Here is a 22,400-nt window from a genome sequence, read left to right on the forward strand (position 1 = left end):
CAATACCAGCAAGCTTTCTGTATGACCAGGGTATTTGCACGGACAACTGCAAATACCATTTTGTTTTCTCCTCCACTTTGGCCCGAGCTAACAAAACGAATGGCTTTGTAAGACAACCCTGACTTATGCCTTTTGCTTTGAGTGCGCTGTGTGATGCCTGCTCTTGGGTATTGTGTTAAAAGAAAGGGAATAAGACTGACTTATGTCCTATTGAATATCCTTTTCCAGATAAATGGCTCATTTAAGTTGGGAGCTGCTCGCGTTCTGTCGGGCTGGCAGATGCAGTGCCTAGTGCCAGCCCTCCAGGACCACGCCAACATGAATGGGACTGGGGAGACGGCGGACATACTGCCGCCTAACTGCATGGTCAAGGACCGATGGAAAGTGGTAAGTACGCTACATAGTAGATCTAGTCGTGGTTTTGTCTTCGTGTATAGTCTCTCTATATCAGTGTTTCCCTAAGGGGCTTAGTACAAGGTTATCTTCACACACACAGATTTGACTCCCCATTACTAAGGTTCTACATGTCTCACCAGAATTAAAGGGATAGTGTACTCGAAAATCTGTGATTTCATACCTTGAAGTAGAGAAGATAAATCCAAAATCAGTTTGTCAGGTTTTTTCATACCTTTAAAGCAAGCAAATTACAGAATTCTGCAGGCCTCCATCCAGCCTGAATGGGAAAGATTGTAACTAACTAATACACAGCAGTATCTATTCCCTGGTGTTCCTATTCATTTGGGACCACAAGATTGTCCAATGATTTAAACTCTACTTCTGGAGCTACAGAACAGAATGTAAAATTGACTCAATACAGATTTTGGGGTGTTAAATCATTTTGTGGTGAAATGTCCCTTTAATGGTATCTGACAAACTTTTGGGGGTTACTTCTGGCCCTTTAATTATGGTATCCTATACGCAGTTCCACACATTTGGCCCACTAAATTAAGAAAGTGATAGCGCAACAGCCAAAGTTACTGTGCTTCTGATGGTGATCACTTGGACGACCCTGTCAGAACCAATCGCGGATTGACAGATCCCTCTGCCAAAGAGCTGAGGAAGAAAGTAGAGGGTGTTTGCGGATGGCTGGTAAATATTTGTCTTCGGTACTTGGCTGTCATGATCAAGCCATAAATGATAATAGGGTTGTTCAAATCACTTAAGTACTTGGTGAAAGAATCATAAAGGCAATAGAGGAGTTGAGGAAGTGGGGCTGGAGAAGGAGGGATGGGACGAAGGAGGGCAACTATCTAATCACTCAGAAAAAAATGAATTTACTCGATTACTGTTCGACCAATAAGACACACCTCTCTATCGCCTGGTCCCAGATCAGTTTGTCCTGTCTTGCCAACACATTTTGGTCGTTGTCATGCCAAACAATGACAACGACCATAGGAGTTGGCAAGAGCACAAACAGATCTAGGATCAGGCTAACCTACTCTTCCATCAAAACTGGTGTTCCTCGTGCAAAAGGGTTTGTCAAGTTGAACTTCAATTTGATTAGCACAGTACATTTATTTCGTTGATTTAAAGCCAGCATTCGAACAGCGCAAGAAGAATGTTATTTAATACACCTTTTATCCTCGACACCTTTCTAGCTGAAGAAAATCGGAGGAGGAGGTTTTGGGGAGATCTACGAAGCGCTGGACCTATTGACGCGGGAGAACGTGGCGTTGAAGGTGGAGTCGGCCCAGCAGCCCAAACAGGTCCTGAAGATGGAGGTGGCAGTCCTGAAGAAACTGCAGGGTAAGGGCCCACTGCAGCGGCCATTTTGGAACTTTTCTGCTAGTTTTTATAACAATGAGCCTGGCAGTGCCACTGCGGCAGCCATTTTGTGTTTACCATTCTGCTTAGTCAATGAGTATGAAGGTGTCTGTGCTGCTCAGCCATTCTTCATTGACTTGTCATTCTCACAGTAAATGGCATTCTTTGTTGATGTCTCTTGACTTGAACCCAGATCCCACCTCTGACACCATGTGTCAACATACTTTGTGTTGTAGTCATGACAGACAAATATATAAAGTTTCAGTCAGCTACAGTACATAGTCAAGTAAGAACATTTGTCTTTCCTGTGTAAGATAAATATGTGTTACATCAATACTGCTTAAGACTGCACTTATGATTGGTTATAAAAATCTGCTATGTCATACTCATGACAGTCTAGTAAGAAGCGTAACCATCTCTCCTCATGACAGCACAACGTAGGTTTCAGGACAGTAGAACCAGGTAAAGTGTTACTGCTTTGGGTTTCCTTTGAGACGTCTTGTCAGAGAGTGACACAAAAGGAATTTCCTCTCATATTGTCATGACCACCCTTAAGCGTCCTACAGCGTTAAAAGCTGCAGAGCCATGCAGTCTACCGTGACAGACGTCTGCAACTCCATAAAGAGCCAATTACATTAGTTTAGTAAATATGTAATAATGGGCTGCCAGACTATTGTGACTAGGTGGCTGTGGACTTTGAATAGAGCTTTTGTCCAAGTGGCTAGGGAGAGGAACAATGGCTCTGTCTGCCCTGCATTAAGCTAGTTTAATGGAGCCTTCCCTTCCGCCTGTCCTAATTTAGTGGGTCACCGATGCGCTATTTAAGCATATCTGTTTCGCTTTTTGCATTTTGGTGTGCTGCTTGCATTATGGCCCTTGAATCTTTTGCTCGAGGTTCAAGCAAATGTGGAAACAGATGTCTCTCTCGCTTACCACACCCATAGTAGCTTCACGGAAGAGTGGCTAAGAATAGCTTAGACCTATTGAATCAATAGGTAACCTAGTCAACTACTCCACATCATTGCTCATGTTGTTATTGATTAAGGGGCCTTTGATCTCCTTGAAGTTCAGTGTAGGTAAAATGTCTACAAGGCCATTATGTAGTAGCTGTAGTGAAAAATACTCCACTCATGATAAAAAGGCCCTTAAAAATGTGCCTGAAGGATAAGCAATATAGTGGTGCTTGTTTTTGGTTAATACGTACATCGGTAGGAAGTAGAGAGGTCCCAACAATCAGATATCTTACAATTGTGCCCTTAAAGCCAAACATGCATCCTCACAGTACTTTATTGATGCTTGATTGCATGGTCCCGACAGTATATCCAAAAACAGTGAACAAATTAGAGCAAATCCTTTGACTTAGACTATGCCTTTAATTCTGCCATAACGGGCCCTCTATATGTTTTTATATATATTAACTGTTGTGACTCACAGCATGTTTTTGCATGCTGGGTGGGGCAGCAGTATCGTGTTAAACGTGATGGTGATCACGTGGCACATAGAATGAGGGCAACTCTCCTGCTGGAGTATGCACGTCAATGTGCCAGGGTGACAAGTGACTCACTTTGGCTACGAGTCATCGTCACAATATGAGGGGAAAAAGTAACCTCGAAAGCTGTCACACGTCAGTCACAGTGTGACTGTCGCCCAAAGCGACACATGATTGGTTTGCAACATGTACTATGTCTTTGAAGAAGCTAATGTTTATGTGTGTGTGTGTGTGTGTGTGTGTGTGTGTGTGTGTGTGTGTGTGTGTGTGTGTGTGTGTGTGTGTGTGTGTGTGTGTTGGTATTTCTATGTACATATTAAAGGAAGACTGCAATGTGACATCATCAAAGCGGGGCGAAACAACAAACAAATTCAAATCAGCTTAGACTGCTACTGTTGGCCCTTCCCAGCATTCCCATATCATGAGGTGCCAATACTGTTGTCGTTGTAAGCAGGACTGTAAGCAGGACGACACCCTTTGGCATATGATGATGTCATATTATAGACTATACCTTTTTAAATATCAAACAACCAAAACGATGAGATCAAATGAAGTTCCCTCAGATTATTTTTTTTTTTAAGTCTGAGATTCCTAAATGTTCGGTGCTAACTGAGTCACATTAACAGGGTGCTCCATCAAAAGATGAATGGTGCATGAGGAATAACAATGATTTATGCCCAACTGATCATCCTTAATTGGGATTAACTGTGAAGAAAAGGAAGACCAGGAAACATGGACTGCCCGGCTTATTCCTTTGTCCAGTTTTATTTGTCTGGCAATATTTTATATTTTATAGAGTATTTAACACAAGGCCATGTCCTAGAGAAAGACAGAAGTTCTGGAAAGAACAGTCCTGAGACAGAAGAAAACCTGGAAAGAAAAGATGACTTTCTCCTTTCTTCAGCCATTGAGTGTCAACATGAGTGGTTCTGCTGTATTTGCATTGATTGGTATGGGAATTTCAAAATGGATCTCACCTAGGCCCGGTCACCACTCTCATCTCCCTGGTGTAACCAATGAAAACCAATCCAATCATCAAGTTGAAGTGAAATGGAATATTTTGGCATCTGCATCTTTGAACTACGATTCTTAAAATATGCTTTTTTGTTTAGGTAAAAACCACGTGTGCAAATTTATTGGCTGTGGGAGAAATGACAAATTCAACTACGTGGTCATGCAACTTCAGGTAAGAAGCTGACATTTGCTTTTTTGAAAGATTGACCACCATCCTCAAAAAGCATTCTGTGAGAATCTGACCACAATTCAACAAACACACGTTTTCTAAAGATGTGCAATTTTATAAAGCCTGCATAAGGCATTGTGAAATGTGAAGTCTTTGCAAATAGGCCATATTAACTGAATAAATGATTCATAAGCAGCGGCTGGTTAGAGGCTGACAAAGCACATACTGATGATGGACAATAAACGCAAATGTCATATGTGACATGATCCAACATAGCATTGTCAGCCTTCTATAATATGAAAGTATCTTATGGAGAGTCTATACCTGTGTCTTAGTCCAATCCATTGTCGATTGAGACACAGCCTATAAAGCTATTCTGACATGTTACTTGGGTGTAAAAATCCATCATGACCAGACTTTTGGTACTGTATGACTTATTGACAAGGCTGCAATCAGCTTCCAATACAAAAAAAACTCTATGTGCTGTACAGAATTGACTTGATATGCTGTGATGACTTAGCCAAGCCAATGCCCAGGTTCGAAGGAATTCATTTAAGAAGTTTCACATTTTATTTGAGTTAAATTGAAACTCAGGGTTGTACTCATAAGGCATAACATGGAAGAAAACATACTGAAACATATTGAAACATATTGAAACATACTGAAACATACAACAGTGGCCAATTAGTTTAGACTACAGTCTAATAGTCTAAATTAGTTTAGACTATTAGACTGTAGGCCTAATGACAATTGCAGAATGTCATTACAATACATGTACAGTAGGTGTTTTGTAACTGATGTCTCTTTGCATTCATCAAATTGCGAGTGCACAGTGCAGTGTTGGGGTTTGGATCCTGAAATGATTTTGTCAGTGGACGAACGTAGCCTACAGGAACGCCTTTGTTAAGTGATTGTTTGACAATCAGATGAAAACATCATGACTGGTTGTGTTTATGCCGCATTAAAAGCGAGAGGCGGTGTGTCCATCAGGCTAGGGGGAAGCTTTCCATAAAGTAAATGTAATTAAATTGCCAAAATTATATAGCCTAATTAGCTTACTCCCCTCTATACAGAAATAAATTAAATCATTCAAAATAGGCTACTACACCAGAAAGCATGATTTGGCCACAGAGGACCATTTGCTTCTTTTAAAAAAAGCTGTGGATTGTTTTCAATTGCATAGCCTACAGAAGGAAGGGCCCGCAATTTGGGCAGCTCGCTCTGCAAATAGATGATTGTTGAGTTGTGACTGTCCGTGAAAAGCAGAGAGACCCAGCCAAGCATATTGCAATATTTAAAAATTCTATCTTGTATTTGTAACCTAGGCTTACTTAACGCCACTACGCGCTGCATTGAACAGTCTTTTCTGCGAACAGTGATTTAGTTATATTATTAGCCTAAATTATGACTATCCAATCAAATCACATTAGGAATAGTAGGCTATCTTACGTAAGTCTGCAAATGCGAGGATGCATGGAATGCTTTATTTAAGGTGCATGTTTATGGTGAAAATTAGCTTCCCCAAACTTGAAACCCAAGCACTATGTTAATAGGTATTGCATGTTAAGTGATATGACAAATCTTTACTAGGCCTAGGTTACTACAGACATCATATATGAAATGAATAAGGATTCTATATGTAATTCTATGATTACACCTAGGTGATTGGGTGTCCCGTTCCGATAAGAAATTATGTGTTCTTTCGCACAAAACCTGTTTCTTTACATATGGTTGGTTTTCTGGAGTAGGGTGAAGTTGCCCCTAAATGCTGATTTTGGGTCAGATTTGTATTTTCCCCACCAAAGGTTAAGGTTAGGATTGGGGGAGGGAAGCTGATCCTAGATCTGTACCTAGAGGTAACTTCACCCCAGAGCGTTGTTTTGTTTTGGGGGGTGGAGCAGGGACGCAATTTGGCGGACCTGAGGAGGAGCCAGCCTCGGGGGACTTTCACCATGAGCACCACGCTCCGCCTGGGGAAACAGATCCTGGAGTCTATAGAGGCCATCCATTCTGTTGGCTTCCTGCATCGAGATATCAAACCGGTACGTAACATACAGATGCAGACTTGTTTTTGTTGCACGTGTCGTGGCACAGCATGCCACAGCTTTATGAAGGGTTATCAGTGCTAATTCTAAAATACAATGCTTAAATGCAAATGTGTGTCATTTTTGCATTCTAATTTACCATTTAACCATTGCATTTTAGAGTTGGCACTGATAACCTTCCATAATGCTGTGGCATGCTGTGCTGTGACGCATGGGGAAAAGACTGCATCTGTATTGTCCATCAAAACGGAAATGTCTTTTTGCCATCGGTTCATTTCATTCGCAATCTCAGACACCACATTCACACACACGCAGCGTTGGGTGAGCAGCAGAACAGCACCCCTGGAGCAGGTTAGTGGTTAAGTGCTTTGCTCAAGGGCACAACGGCAATCTGTGACTTCTTAGATGGTCCTATAGCTGATGTTTCATCAATGCCCCCCCTTAAGAACAAGCACCCCTCCTGGCTAGGTCTAATGGCACAGTGATGGTTCCTTGGTGTTGCTACAATAGCCCCACACTCTTACCGACTGAGCCACACGACCATATCTGTAATGCACTGAATAATCATGTATTTTCTCTGCAGTCAAACTTCGCCATGGGAAGGCTGCCTTCGACCTTGAGGAAGTGTTACATGTTGGACTTCGGCCTCGCGCGCCAGTACACCAATACCACTGGAGAAGTCCGCCCTGTAAGTCTCCTCTTTTGTTCCTTTGCTTTGGTTTGTCCTACGAAATGTTTGTTTACATTTGAGTCATTTAGCAGACGCTCTTATCCATTAAGTGCCTTGCTCAAGGGCACATCTACAGAGCCTTGCCGACTTGGGGATTCGAACCAGCAACCTTTACTGTCCCAACGCTCTAACCGCTAGGCTAACCGCTACCTGCCGCCCAGTTCAATGTTATTGTGATGTTATTAGAATAATGTCCAGCTCGTGGGTAAGTTCCAGGTCATCTTTATTGCAATGGTGAGGCTGCACAGATTAGCAGGTCTGAGATTCCAACATCTGGGCCTATCATTTATAAACCATCTCAGAGTAGGAGTGCAGATCTAGGATCATGTCCCCCTGTCCATGTATTTATGATCTAAAAGGCAAACGTGATTCTAACTTAGCATCCTACTCTGAGACTCATTATGAAATGGTCATACGATATATCCCTGTTCTGCGATGTGCAGCGCGACAGAAATGAGCCAGACCTGGAACACGCCTAGTGTTCCCTAAATGGTGGGGTCAGGATCAATGACGTCACATGACCCACCCTAAAGCATGTAACACTGAGAATCTCACTGCCGATAGACTGCCGATAGGTACTTATCACAGTGGGAGGCCGTTCCTTCTCTTGCTAGAACAAAAGCGGTACCGTCGAACCTACGAATCGCAACGCTCGTCAGTGGCCAACAACTTGACTTTGAGCCAATCCGAGAGCATGAGAATTTTGGGGGGGCATTTTCTTTGTACATCCACGGACGAGGCAGTCACACTTCATATACAATGTAGGCTATGGGATGGTAGTTAGCTAAGTGCACAGACGCAATGCGCACAACACTTAATTACTTCCTCCAAGAGTGAAACAGGGAAGGATTACCTGGATTTGTCCAATAACAAACACACATTTTCAGTTTTTGTGTTACAAAACATTTTTAAAGTTTTCCTTTGGGTCTGTGCCATAATGAACAAGAACCTTGTCTAGGTTGTGGGTCACAATGCAGAATTTTGAGGATCACTGGACTATATTATCATCGTTGGTACTGTTTTGTTTACGTTCAGACCCTGGGTTTGGTGCATTGCAGTACAATTCATGCACAAGTGAGCTGATTCATTGTACAATATCTGAATCCTTGTTTTACTGTTCCTTGTTTACATGGGTAGCTGTCCAATATTCCTGGTGGTATCGGCTTTTTAAAAAAGCGCTTAGGGCCGGTTTGCCGGACCCAGATTAAACCTATTACCGGACTAAAATATATGCTCAATGGAGAATCACCATTGAAAGTGCTTTGATATCCAGGAATAGGTTTAATCTGGGTCTGGGAAACCTGTCGGTAATGTACAAAATCAAACAGATGACAGTTAAAATGCATTATCCAGTGACTGCTTATGACATCGGTTATGTTGTGTTAGCTAATGATAGTACAGTGACATCTTCAAAGTGACATCTTAAAAATGGATGGATCATATTGGTTATATTTGTGCCTAGTCCATGGTTTGGCTAATATATAATATATACTGTAAGATATGCCACTTAGCAGACACTTTTATTTTTTTTGTATGAGATTTCCTGCAGGCTTTGGTCATTTCTATCAGCCTTTTAAAATGACCCAGAAAACCCTTTTTATTTACAATATCATAGTCTTATTTAATCATTTGGGTGTCAAGTGGAAGCCTCTCCATCATTTTCAAATTGAGTTGAAATGTTCAGCCCATTTGTCATTCACATCATACACAGTAATCCCTGGCTTTTGTAGTTAGTTTACATGCTAATCAAAGTCTGAGGGGATATGCGACCGGAACTAAGCCGAAGAAGGACTAACCTCCCCCTTTCGACCGGCACACTCTCTCTCTCCCTTTTCCTTCACTCAATCTCTTTTTTATCACTCTCTTTTTCTCAGTCTCTTTCTCCCTCTTTCTCTCTCTCTCTCTCACAAACACATTCTATCAAGCAAATGCGCGCACACACATACACACCTTCATCCCAGAGAGAGGTATCCAAAGTGCTTTCTCTCAGTCTGTGGTGTCTTGTCTTATTTTAGCTCACTTCAAGTCAAGTATGAGTCGTCCACTCTTACAGTAACTCTCCCCCTCCTCCCCCCTTTGCTCCTCCGTCTCATTCATCCTCTCCCATCCCCTCTTATTGACTGCATTTTCAATCTCTCCTCTTCTTCCCGCCTTTGATCTTCCCTATTCTTCTCTTCTTCTTCACTTCCATCCTGTCATTTCCTCCTCTCCCAACTTCTCCCTGTCTCCTTTTATCTCTCTTAATCTCTTCTAGCACTTTCACCTCCTCTCCTTTTTTCTCCCTCTCATCAATTGCTTATGCATTCATCCTCCTCCCCTTTGTGTCTCTTCTTTTTCCTCCCCTCCCTTCTTTCCTCTTCTCCTCTCCCCTCCTTGTCACTAGACTCTCTCAGATAACTTCTATCTTCTCTCCTTTCCCCTCTTGCCCCTTCTACATTTCTGTCATCCACTCCATTTCTCTTTCGGATCCTCTCCCTTTCCATTTCTCTCCCCTCCTCTCCCCTCCTTTTGCCTCCCATTTCTTAGGCACCACTCTCCCTTCCCTCTGCTTTCCTACTCTTGTCTCTTTGACTCAGTCACTATCTGCTCTCCTCTATTTCTCTCTGCCACTTCCCTCCCTCTCCTCTCCCCCCTCCCTCATATCTCTGGCTCTACCACTCTGTGTCCTCATGCAGCCCCCCCCTCTCTCTCTGTGTTCGGAGCTCTGTGAGTGCAGCAGCGTGAGATGAATATTTAATTTGCATGCATGCGTCAGTGGGCAATGCCCCGGGGCATCGCTCCCCCCTTTACCCCCCAACACCCTTCTCTTGCTCTCTGATTTTTTTCTTCTTTTAGCCAGTACAGCTGAGTCAGCTTCAGCTCATTGATTTGTGATGAATGCGAGGCTCTGGCTTCCTCTCTCTCTCTCTCTCTCTCTCTCTCTCTCTCTGCGTTATCCCTTTTTCTCTCCCTCTTTCTGTCTACCTCTCACCCTCCTGTTTGTCTCTCCATCTTGCTTTATTTAACTCCCCCTGCTTCCTTGTCTGTCTCTCGTTCTTTACCCCTGCTTCCCTCCCTCCTTCTCATTCCATCTCCCTTCTCTCTTCATCTCCCTCTTCCCCCAGTCCCTGGCAAATAACCATGTATGCCTCTCTCCTACCCTGAGGCAGCCAGATCTCCAGGGAAGGATGTGTCAGGGGCCTCTCCAGTCCAAATGACCTTCACCTTGCCACTATGTCAGCCCCTTAGCCATAAAGCATATTTGTTAGCACATAGCCGTCAGCCCCCAGCCATTTGCCACAAAGCATATTTGTTAGCATGTAGCCTTTAGCATCCAGTGCTTGTGCAGTGAATGACCTACCAGCTGCTACATACTGTAGTGTTCTCTCCGCAATGAAGAGGGATCTTCCCTCACTTTCCTTCCCTGATAACTGAATAAATCATTGTGGGTAATAAATAGCGGAGCTATTTTTCCTCCCGTGGCATGCGTCATGCGTTTCTCAGAAATCTTGTTTTCCATGACTGCTGCTGAGAAGTGGAAAATAATTATGTATGTAGAGATTTTGGCATGCTAATTCATTTCCTATAACATGTCTCTGTATAACACTATATAACACCATTATATAGGCATAATTAAGGCTGTTTCATGCACATTATTGCCTCTTGGATAGGATAACACTCAATCCACTTGCATACCTACAGTAGGTGATAAAATGGGATGCAGTTTTTTGAAACTTGAAAACAGCCAGTTGAAAAAAGTAAGGTCCCTACTCACCAGCAGTTCCCAAAAATCAAACTGAAACGTTTTCTGAATGTGTGATGTTGTAAGCCAGAATGTGATTGTTACAGGAAGTTGATACACATTTACATAATTTAAAAAATATATATTTCAGCCAGAATTGTGGCCATTGGTGGTCAGCAAGGACATTACTTATTGTGTATATATAGTTCTGTCTCTATTACATAAACGCCAATAGAAAATGTTTGACTGCCATTACCTGCCATTACCATGTGTAATTTAGACCTCATGAACGTCACTGTTTTCCTATGTGATGTGTGCCTATTTATTTTACATTTCCTTACATTTATTCATACATTTTGTTTCAGTGCTTGCCTTTGTTTTGTGTTTTACAGTTCCTTTTGGACATTTGATTTTGAAGTGCATGCTCCAACCCGTTTCTCCATCAGATCCTTGCTCCGCCATGGCTGTCACGTGCATGGTGACAGAGTGACGTGAGTGTGGTCACCAAGCTTTCTGTTCTCCTCATAGCAGAGGGGTCACACTAAGGACACCCACTTTCGACCTTTCTGTTATACTCATATCAATGGTTACTGTTTCTAATGCTAGGACCCCGTTATTGCTGCTGGCAGCTATTTTATATAGCAACAGCTATAAATGGATCTATCTACATAGCAATGATATTAGAGCCACATTCGGATGTAAGACAGTTGTACATTATTACTCGCTCTCTCGCTAACTTGAACTATTTCTAACTTACACTTAGATGTTGTTTCTTTTAGGTTTTAGCTATGTGTCAGAGTAGGGCCCTGATTCTGATGCATACGCAGTCGACAAGGATTTGAAACTTGAAAGCAACAGAAGATCTAAGCGTAAGTTAGAGCAATGTGGAAGTTTCTCAAGGCCACAAGGTAGAGGCTCAGAATTTCCCTTAAGGTTCTTACACACAGCGAACTGCACACTAATTCAGTCTGAAGCAGCTTCTCCTTGTCGCCGAAGAAGCATTTAGTTAATTGCTTGTTTAGGACAGAGTGAATCGGCATACAGGCAGCCTTCTCTCTGTAATAACCAGCTGAGAGCACAGTTGGTGTTATTGTTGACAATAACGGGACATCCCTCACTGTCAAATCTAAACCTAGGATGCGTCCCAAAGAGTGCCATTCTGGATACAGCTGTCTACCTCCGAGGGCTCAGTGCTCAGTGTTCGATAAATGACCGTGGGACTCGACCGCGAGCGTTCAGTTTGCTCCCCCCGGAGCTAAGGTCATGGCACCAGCAAACTACGAGGGTAATGTGAGAACGAACAGCATGTGCCGCACCACTGATACTGCCATCCCAAGCCAAACTCACAGGAGATTGAGTTACTAAAATAAGCTAGAGAGGCGCAATTCTATTTTGAAGTTTTCAGATTGTCAGTTCAGGAGATGAATTGACATTTAGGAAAAAGTTTGAAAGAATAAAGGAGTTATTGAATTATTTCAAGACAAGTTCATTGAATATTGCTTATTGATATTGACTGGATTACAAATTAAATTTAGCTCAACTACAGTATAATACCATAATGGTTTTACCCAAGTCGCTTACTGAGCCAAACACACGCAGACATTAATTCATGAGCTTTTAGTAGGATTAGTGTACAGACGCCTGGTGTGACCCCTCACTTTTGTTTTTGTCTACTTTATTATTTCGTTTTTATTTTATTTATACAATTTAGATTCACTGTGTTTACAGTAAGCATCCATAGCTCCTCTACGGCACTAAATGGCGGCAACAAAAGCATTGATATTACCTATATGTCAGATGGAATTTGCAAGGTCAAATTTAGCATGTTCAATGACGTGCTCTTGGGTGACTTGTAAGATGACTTGTATTGCATGTATCCTCTATGTAGCTGTTGTGTCCTGGTTATTTGGCGCTAACAGATGTGAGATGAATGCTAGTGTAGTGTAAATGTAAATTGTTACCGGTAATTTATTTTGTTCCATTTGTTTTCCTTACTATTTACTTCCCATTTAAGTATTATAAAAACAAGTTGTTTTAGTGTTTGTTAGATCGGAATAGTTCGTTTTTAAAACCAATTTTGGAGAGTGAGCAGTAGGGAGAAACCTAGAAGGAAGAAGTGTTAGAATTGTTATTTTTCCAAGACGTTGAATTATGTGCATCTTGATATTGGTCCGTCACTAATACTGTTCCCTTTTGTTTCCTTTCAGCCGAGAACTGTCGCAGGTTTTCGAGGAACTGTCCGATATGCCTCAGTCAACGCACATAAAAACAAAGTAAACAACAATGTTTATGTTGTCGAAATGATATGCTGGAAAATGTATTCTGCCAAATTTTCTCTTTGAAATAGACTTGTTTATTGTGTTGTTCTACTATAAAATGGTGGCAGGCAACCATAGAATACGGAATTCCAATACATACCCCCTCTAGTAATTTAATAGGATCTCTATGGGGGCAACCTTAGGTTTGGCACTATTAAGGGTATACTGTACTAATTAAAACGATATAGCATGGAGGAAGATATCATTCGTAATCTCTACTTACATTTTTTTCTCCCCAGGAAATGGGACGCCATGATGACCTATGGTCTTTATTTTACATGTTGGTGGAATTTGCAGTTGGACAGCTACCATGGCGGAAAATCAAGGACAAGGTAGAGTCACTTCACTCGACCACGACAGACCCACTGTATTTCTAGCGAATCGTTAAAGTCAAATAATCACATACGCAAGATGAACAAAACACAAGCCTTTTTGGATCTTCTTTTCGTTCAACTCTTGACAATGTTAGTAACAATTAAACATTTCATTTAGTCCGTTTTTCTAGGTATTTCATTTGTAATATGAGTAGCGCCTCGAAAGCAGATAGAAATAAATGGATGTGGCATATCATTTGGTACGCCTCTCAATTCATTGTATGAAATTGTGCAAACTCCAAATATCCCAGTGTGTGTTGGCTCTGTCGAAGTGGCATATAGGATGATCTAATTTGCCCCTACACCCTTGATCATTTTCACCCCATCAGTTTTCGGACACTTGTGCATATGGCGCAATGGGCAAATGGAGGGGGACTGGTTTGGTTTCAGCCACTGAATGACAAGCAAACAAATAAAATAAAAGTCAAACAAATCTGTTTTTTTTCTTCTGTTTTGCGCAGGAGCAAGTTGGGCAGATAAAAGAGCGATATGACCATAGGATGCTGCTGAAACACATGCCTTCAGAGTTTCATATCTTCCTCGACCATGTATTGGGCCTTGACTACTACACCAAGCCGGATTATCAGGTACCATCGCAGTATAGAGAATAAGGAAAGTACTTTGAAAGTGTTTTGAAATACTCCCACAAACGTCTCTTTTTTTTTTTTTTTTTTGACTGGCCGCTATAGCGGGGACTTTTTTTGTACTCCCTGTGCTATTTCCAATAACAAAATTGCATCTAAAATGACACCTTATTTCTTATTTACTGCACTACTTTGACCAGAGAGGTACACTACAGTGTAAAGGAAATAGGGTGCCATTTGGACAGAACCAGAGTCTCATTTGGAGTTGTTTTCTATTGGCCGACTGCTGGTCTGGTCAAGGGAATAGGGTGTATTTTAAAGATTAGGGTGCCATTTGGGATGCAGCCAAAGTCAAATTTATTTTATTTCCCAGCTGCTGATGTCGGTGTTTGAGAACAGCATGAAGGAGCGCATCATCATGGAAAATGAGCCGTTTGATTGGGAGAAAGGAGGGACAGACTCCACACAGTCAACAAGCGCCTCCACCCAACCACAACACAACACACGGCCCACCGTCGCCATGGTGGGGTAAGGACCCTGATATATTTACCATTAGGATTAAAAGGAGAGTCCACAATATTACATGATATATAATATTACATATTACAATCATACACTGCAGGGCGACTTTCTGCATTTTACTTAACACTAGAACCGCTGGGCCTCGAGAACCCCCCTCAAGCTAATGAGCAGTGACTCTGACTGCAACACTCTGACAGTGTAATTAATCAATTTCATATATGATATCGCAAAAATTATAAAGGTAAAATGTGAATAATATTTATTTAATGGTGGCGTGGGCACCTGCTGAGTGAGCATCATTCTGGCTTTTTTGCGCTTAGGCCTCGGAGGTGTAGGTTCATGCTGAGGCTCAGAATCTGAAGAATAATCAGAGATGTCATGATCCATTTTTCCCCCCCCACCATCTGAGTCATTTTCATTCAGATCTAGTAGCAGTGCTAACACAGCATGTGCATCCATTCGTCTTTATCTTCTTGCCATTGTATGTTACGCACACTCTCACTGTGTACTCCAAATAGGTCAGAGTAGACTGATAAAACTGCTTGGATTTGGTGGACTGATATCGAGCACATACTATACCATTTTCAGATTATAATTAGAATATACCAATACAATAGAATTTCCCGCCCTGTTCTTCATTCACAATTGGTAATTACATCATTATGCATTGTTCTCATCCCTTCGCTCATTAACTCACCCATTCTCCCCCATCAAACTTTACTTAATATATTTAATCTGTTGGTATAAGTGTAAAATTAGTTTCGGGAATTGTTTTGGTTCAATTTTGAGACAATTATCTGGGTGACTAGGGGGTATTCTAGTTTATTATTTCTATGTTGTGTTCTAGTTTATATTTCCTATGTTGGTGTTTTGTATGATTCCCAATTAGAGGCAGCTGGTAATCGTTGTCTCTAATTGGGGATCATATTTAAGTAGCTATTTTTCCCACCTGTGTTTGTGGGATATTGTTTTGTGTTTGTGCATGTGCACCACGTAGTCACGTTTAGTTGTTCGTTTATTGATTTATTGTTTTTTCTTTAAGTTTCACTTTGCAATAAATATGTGGAACTCAACATCCGCTGCGCCTTGGTCCCGTTCTTACGACAACCGTGACAGAATATCCCAAAAACCAAGGACCAAGCAACGTGCAACGATGGGAAAAATAAGTTGGGAAGAAATTATGGAAGGACAGGAGACCCTTCCTTGGCAGGAGTCGCAGAGGACGCAAGAAGAACGGCGACGACGCCGGGGACCGCGGCCACAGAAACCAAAATATTTTTTTGGGGGGGGCACATGGACCTGGCAACTGAGCAGAGGGAAGAGCCAGAGAACATCTGGGAGGAGTTAGAGAGGTGGTCGGTCGACCCAAGGAGAGTACTAGAGCCCGCCTGGGAGTCGATGGAACAGTGTGAAGAGGGATACCGGAGAATGGAGTTGGCTAGGAGTATGCGGCAACGCAGGCGTTTGGAGGAGCGTGTCATCAGTCCGGTGAAACCTGGGCCGGTTCCACGCATCTGGCCTCCAGTGCGCCTCCCCAGTCCGGTACGTCCTGTGTCTCCTCCTCGCACTCTCCCTGAAGTGCGTGTCCCCAGCCCGGTACGTCCTGTGCCTGCTTCCTGCACTCGCCCTGAAGTGCCAGAGACGGTCAGGGAGGCATTGGGGAGGTTAGGAGAGAGAGAGAGAGATGTTGTGTAAGTGTGTTCTGCTAAACATCCTGACCAGGGGATCCGGTTAGCAGTCTGGTGCAACTTGGGCTGGCTCCACCGTTCTGGTCTCCAGTGCGCCTCCCCAGTCCGGTACATCATGTGTCTCCTCCTCGCACTCGCCCTGGAGTGTGTGTCACCAGTCCAGTACCACCTGTGCCGGGTCCACGCACTAGGCTTCCAGTGCGTCTCCCCAGTCCGGTGCCACCTGTGCCGGCTCCACGCACCAGGCCTCCAGTGCGCTTCCCCAGTCCGGTATGTCCTGTGCCTGCTCCCCTCACTCGTTCTGAGGTGCGTGTCACCAGTCCGGTGCCCCCTGTACCAGCTCCACGCACTAGGCCTCCAGTGCGCATTCACAGTCCAGAGCTCCCGGCGACGGTTCCCGGTCCGGAGCTCCCGGCGACGGTTCCCGGTCCGGAGCTCCCGGCGACGGTTCCCGGTCCGGAGCTCCCGGCGACGGTTCCCGGTCCGGAGCTCCCGGCGACGGTTCCCGGTCCGGAGCTCCCGGCGACGGTTCACGGTCCGGAGCCTCCGGCGACGGTTCACGGTCCGGAGCCTCCGGCGACGGTTCACGGTCCGGAGCCTCCGGCGACGGTTCACGGTCCGGAGCCTCTGGCGACGGACGGTTCACGGCCCGGAGCCTTAGGCGACGGACGGTTCCCGGTCCGGAGCCTCTGGCGATGGTTCCCGGTCCGGAGCCTCCGGCGACGGTCCCCGGTCCGGAGCCTCCTGCGACGGTCCACGGTCCGGAACCTCCTGCGACGGTCCACGGTCCGGAACCTCCTGCGACTGTCCACGGTCCGGAACCTCCTGCGACGGTCCACGGTCCGGAACCTCCTGCGACGGTCCACGGTCCGGAACCTCCTGCGACGGTCCACGGTGTCCAGTCCAGCTCCAAGGCCGGAGCCTTCCTCTGCGCCGGTGTCCAGTCCAGGCACGGCGTCCAACCCAGCTCCATGGCCGGTGGCCTCCTTTGCGCCGGTGCCCAGTCCAGGCACGGCGTCCAACCCAGCTCCATGGCCGGAGTCCTCCTTTGTGCCGATGCCCAGTCCAGGCACGGTGTTAAGCCCGGCGCGATGGCAGGATCCGTGGTCTGGGCCGGGGCTACGACCTAAACCGGAGTCGCCACCGACAATAATCACCCCCCTCATTTGGTTTTAGGTTTTGCTGCCGGAGTCCGCACCCTTGTTTCTCTATGGTGTAGTAGGTCAGGGCGTGACTAGGGGTTATTCTAGTTTATTATTTCTATGTTGTGTTCTAGTTTATATTTTCTATGTTGGTGTTTTGTATGATTCCCAATTAGAGGCAGCTGGTAATCGTTGTCCCTAATTGGGTATCATATTTAAGCAGCTATTTTTCCCACCTGTGTTTGTGGGATATTGTTTTGTGCATGTGCACCACATAGTCACGTTTAGTTGTTTGTTTATTGATTTATTGTTTTTTCTTTAAGTTTCACTTTGCAATAAATATGTGGAACTCAACATCCGCTGCGCCTTGGTCCCGTTCTTATGACAACCGTGACAATTATCAACTGGGCACGGCACCTTCCACTGTCGGGAGAAGGGGGGGGGCAACAGTGGAAAACCATTCAAAAAATGAGATGCCTTCCTTAAACTGGTTATAACTCCAGTTCTGTTTGTGTAAGTGTGTTCTGCTAAACATCCTGACCAGGGGATCCGGTTAGCAGTCTGGTGCAACTTGGGCTGGCTCCACCGTTCTGGTCTCCAGTGTGCCTCCCCAGTCCGGTACATCATGTGTCTCCTCCTCGCACTCGCCCTGGAGTGTGTGTCACCAGTCCGGTACCACCTGTGCCGGGTCCACGCACTAGGCTTCCAGTGCGTCTCCCCAGTCCGGTGCCACCTGTGCCGGCTCCACGCACCAGGCCTCCAGTGCGCTTCCCCAGTCCGGTATGTCCTGTGCCTGCTCCCCTCACTCGTTCTGAGGTGCGTGTCACCAGTCCGGTGCCCCCTGTACCAGCTCCACGCACTAGGCCTCCAGTGCGCATTCACAGTCCGGAGCTCCCGGCGACGGTCCCCGGTCCGGAGCTCCCGGCGACGGTTCCCGGTCCGGAGCTCCCGGCGACGGTTCCCGGTCCGGAGCTCCCGGCGACGGTTCCCGGTCCGGAGCTCCCGGCGACGGTTCACGGTCCGGAGCTCCCGGCGACGGTTCCCGGTCCGGAGCCTCCGGCGACGGTCCCCGGTCCGGAGCGCCTTGGTCCCGTTCTTACGACAACCGTGACAATTATCAACTGGGCACGGCACCTTCCACTGTCGGGAGAAGGGGGGGGGGGGCAACAGTGGAAAACCATTCAAAAAATGAGATGCCTTCCTTAAACTGGTTATAACTCCAGTTCTGTTTGTGATATTAACATTCTAACAACGGCAGTGTGTTATATGGACCTTTTTAGGAAAAGTCAAGGAGGGGGATGAATCCATGGCTTTAAAAATGTCAGAGTAATATAAAAATGATATGAATGAGCAGTCAAAATTACTGCTTTAGTGATTCTAGTGTTAACAGGGACAATGCCCGTTCATCAACATTTCAGTGTTCACATCAATGTAAATGTGCTTGCTGAAATGCCCTCCCTTGAGGCGTGCCCATGTGGGAAGAGCCAAAAGAGGCCATCTTGGCATATTCACATTTTGTAGTTGTTGATTTTTGTAAGCAGAAAGTTTCCCCATTGTGTACGATGATGTCATATATCTGCGTCTTCCTTTAATCCTAGAGTATTTTTCACCAGTTGTCTGTCTTTGACACTTGACATCTACAGTATCAATAAACAAGGCAATGGTACAAAATATTAGATCCTGAATGTTCCACAACGTGATACAGTCACAGTGCTCTATTTTTAATCTGTCTTTTATGGGAGCTATTGTTTGACTCACTCACCCAAATATATCCTTTTGAAGTTCTCTCTCTCTGATGACTGTCTTGTTTGAAGCTCTTTACTGTTTAGCCCCCCTAGACACACACACACGCACACACGTTCAGACACACACACACACACACACACACAGCTGCATGACATCCTTATCTCTGGAGACATCATTAGTCTTTCGGTCGTCATCACACACTGAGACTCTATCCTAAATGGCACCCTATTCCCTATGTATGGGCCCTTTTGACCAGGACCCATAGGCCTCTGGTCAAAAGTAGTGCACTAAGTAGGGAATAGGGTGCCATTTGGCATAGAGTCTCAGTGTGAACAGAGAGAGATAACAGGTTTTGTGTCCATCAGTATTGCTGTCACACCTCGAGGCTACTGCCACACTGTTCATCCAAACCCTTTGAAATGCATGATATTGAATTCTAAACTAGGCTGTAAAAGGCATTTGATATACCAGTTTACAATTAATGTTTCACTGAATAAATAGATATGTAAATAGATGTTTACTGAACTTTGAGGGTTGCCTGTGCTTAATTTAGGAAATAAAAAAAACATTTTGGAATAGAGTAGAGCTGGAACAAAAACCTGCACAACCAGTGGACATATTCACATATAGGTGTTATATACATGTGTTTATTATATACATTCATATACATTAGTACATACATTGTATACATCGTTGGGCCACCACTGCTCTTAAATCAACTGATTAAACCTGAACCCACCCCCCCCACTCCCACCCATCTTCTCCTCCAGAGCCCTCAACACCCCGGTGCCCGTAGACCTCCAGAGGGAGAACACGGAGAACGTGCTGCAGGACGAGCACCTCAGCGACCAGGAGAATGCCCCTCCGGCCCTGCCCCCCGGTGGGAGCCGCCAGGGGGGAGGTGGCCAGACGCCCGCTAAGGGCGAGGGATGGGAGGACACCGACTTCAACCGCAACAAACTCAGGATCAGCCTGGGCAAGGTGAGTAAGGGGGAGGAATGAGGGGAAGGAGACCACAACATTTTACTGTATGGCCTGGTCTCACCACAATGGCCCGTAGATGGAAGGATGGCATCGATGTAGATGTTTTAGCGGAGCTTATACTGTTTGTTGATACAGTATTTTTAGCATTTTTTTTGTTTTATTTTATTTTATTATTATTATTATAAAAAAATGTTTTTCCCATTTTCTCCCCAATTTTCGTGGTATCCAATCGCTAGTAATTACTATCTTGTCTCATCGCTACAACTCCCGTACGGGCTCGGGAGAGACGAAGGTCGAAAGCCATGCGTCCTCCGAAGCACAACCCAACCAAGCCGCACTGCTTCTTAACACAGCGCGCCTCCAACCCGGAAGCCAGCCGCACCAATGTGTCGGAGGAAACACCGTGTACCTGGCCCCCTTGGTTAGCGCGCACTGCGCCCGGCCCGCCACAGGAGTCGCTGGAGCGCGATGAGACAAGGATATCCCTACCGGCCAAACCCTCCCTAACCCGGACGACGCTATGCCAATTGTGCGTCGCCCTACGGACCTCCCGGTCGCGGCCGGCTGCGACAGAGCCTGGGCGCGAACCCAGAGACTCTGGTGGCGCAGCTAGCACTGCGATGCAGTGCCCTAGACCACTGCGCCACCCGGGAGGCCCTAGCATTTTTGATTAATGAAAAATATGGGATGGATTGATGGTTGGCTGGGTAGAGGATGATAGACGGACAGAGAGATGCACAGGCAGAGATGGACATCCAGACAGAAAATGTGTACACCAGACAGACGAAGGCCTACCCTTTAAACTCCTAGCAGTGGTAATAGACACATTTTAGAATGAATTACTGTTTAGCATACATCATTGTGACCTGTCTCTCCTTTCCCCTCCCGTCTCTTCCGCTCCTCTCCCCTCTGTGTCTGCAGGGAGCCCAGGAGGGGGATGAACCCAGCAGAGGGGCCTGTCCCATGTCTCCGTGCCGGCCAGGAGGGGCCCCCGAGTCCCCCAGTGGCCAGGTGCGCTCGCTCCGGTACCGCCGCATCAACAGCCCCGAGTCAGACCGCATGTCGGCCGCTGATGGGAGGGGCGTCGACGGATACGGCCAAAGGTGACCACAACAAACCAGCTCTAGTATTAGTTCCAGACCTGTACTAGCTTTTAGTATCGTAGTATTTAAGTAATGTAGTTAACCAGGAAGTACATTGTACTAAAATACATTTAGTATTGTACCTAGCTACATTAAAGTCTCTTAGGTGTTCCAGGAAAGTCCTTTGGGTTAGGGTGGTGAAACTGCTATAAGCCAATCTATTATAGCCCTCCACTTTAATACTTAATTCAATACTTCATGTGTGGGTTTTGTGTGTGTGCATTCGTTTGCGCGTGCTTGTGTGTCTATGTGCCCTTGTACGTCCTCGTGCTTGTACCTGTGTGAATGTATGTGTACACATCTGTGTGCCACAGTATCAGGTCCCGCATGGACATCCTGGGATCGCCCTCGCGCCACGTGTACTCGTCCCAGCCGGCCATGATGCTGTCTGTGGACTGCGGCCTGCAGCGCGGGCGGCACGGCGAGGGCTCGGTGGCGTCCGTGGACCAGGAAGCCCACAGTAATGCCTTTATCAGATCGGTGCCGCTGGCAGAGGAAGAAGACTTTGATAGCAAGGAGTGGGTGATCATCGACAAGGAGACGGAGCTGAGGGACTTCCAGCCTACCACGTCGGGCACCACCGATGAGGAGCCTGAGGAGCTGAGGCCCCTGGAGGAGGGAGAGGAGAGGAGGCGGCTGCGTGGAGGAGGTGGGCCTGGTGGTTTTATGTGCATTCAATGATGTGCAATTTCAGTCAGTTCAATTCTGTTCCATTCTATTCGCTTCTGTTGTATTCAGTTCTATTCTGTACAAGTTGTGTTGTGTTGACGATGATGCTCATCTCACTTTCAAATATTGTTTGACGTTTGACTTAATCCGGCAAATGCTTTTCCTACTACTGAGCCTAACCAAACCATTTGTACTGAGCTGACCTGGTTATGCATCCTCCACAAGCAGAACCGTGCTGAAAAGGACCATGTGAAAATTAAATATTCAACCCATCACAGTTTGGTTCGGGTTGGCATGAT

The 22,400-nt window shown here is 45.3% G+C and overlaps 1 protein-coding gene across 1 annotated transcript in view; it reads left to right on the plus strand.

Moving 5' to 3' along the window:
* The first annotated feature begins 279 nt into the window (after nucleotides 1-279).
* The window catches only part of LOC120022443 (tau-tubulin kinase 1-like), a 45,776-nt gene continuing 23,655 nt past the window's right edge, over nucleotides 280-22,400 (plus strand). Inside the window, exons 1-12 of the mRNA XM_038966348.1 lie at nucleotides 280-387; nucleotides 1,599-1,746; nucleotides 4,366-4,439; nucleotides 6,338-6,478; nucleotides 7,065-7,169; nucleotides 13,140-13,205; nucleotides 13,490-13,582; nucleotides 14,086-14,211; nucleotides 14,582-14,736; nucleotides 20,077-20,287; nucleotides 21,212-21,393; nucleotides 21,753-22,081. Of these exons, the coding sequence (XP_038822276.1) occupies nucleotides 280-387; nucleotides 1,599-1,746; nucleotides 4,366-4,439; nucleotides 6,338-6,478; nucleotides 7,065-7,169; nucleotides 13,140-13,205; nucleotides 13,490-13,582; nucleotides 14,086-14,211; nucleotides 14,582-14,736; nucleotides 20,077-20,287; nucleotides 21,212-21,393; nucleotides 21,753-22,081 (1,738 nt within the window). The remainder of the gene's footprint in view (nucleotides 388-1,598; nucleotides 1,747-4,365; nucleotides 4,440-6,337; nucleotides 6,479-7,064; nucleotides 7,170-13,139; nucleotides 13,206-13,489; nucleotides 13,583-14,085; nucleotides 14,212-14,581; nucleotides 14,737-20,076; nucleotides 20,288-21,211; nucleotides 21,394-21,752; nucleotides 22,082-22,400) is intronic.

The sequence above is a fragment of the Salvelinus namaycush genome, chromosome 2, assembly GCF_016432855.1.
Source record: "Salvelinus namaycush isolate Seneca chromosome 2, SaNama_1.0, whole genome shotgun sequence".
In the NCBI taxonomy this organism is placed as follows: domain Eukaryota; kingdom Metazoa; phylum Chordata; class Actinopteri; order Salmoniformes; family Salmonidae; genus Salvelinus; species Salvelinus namaycush.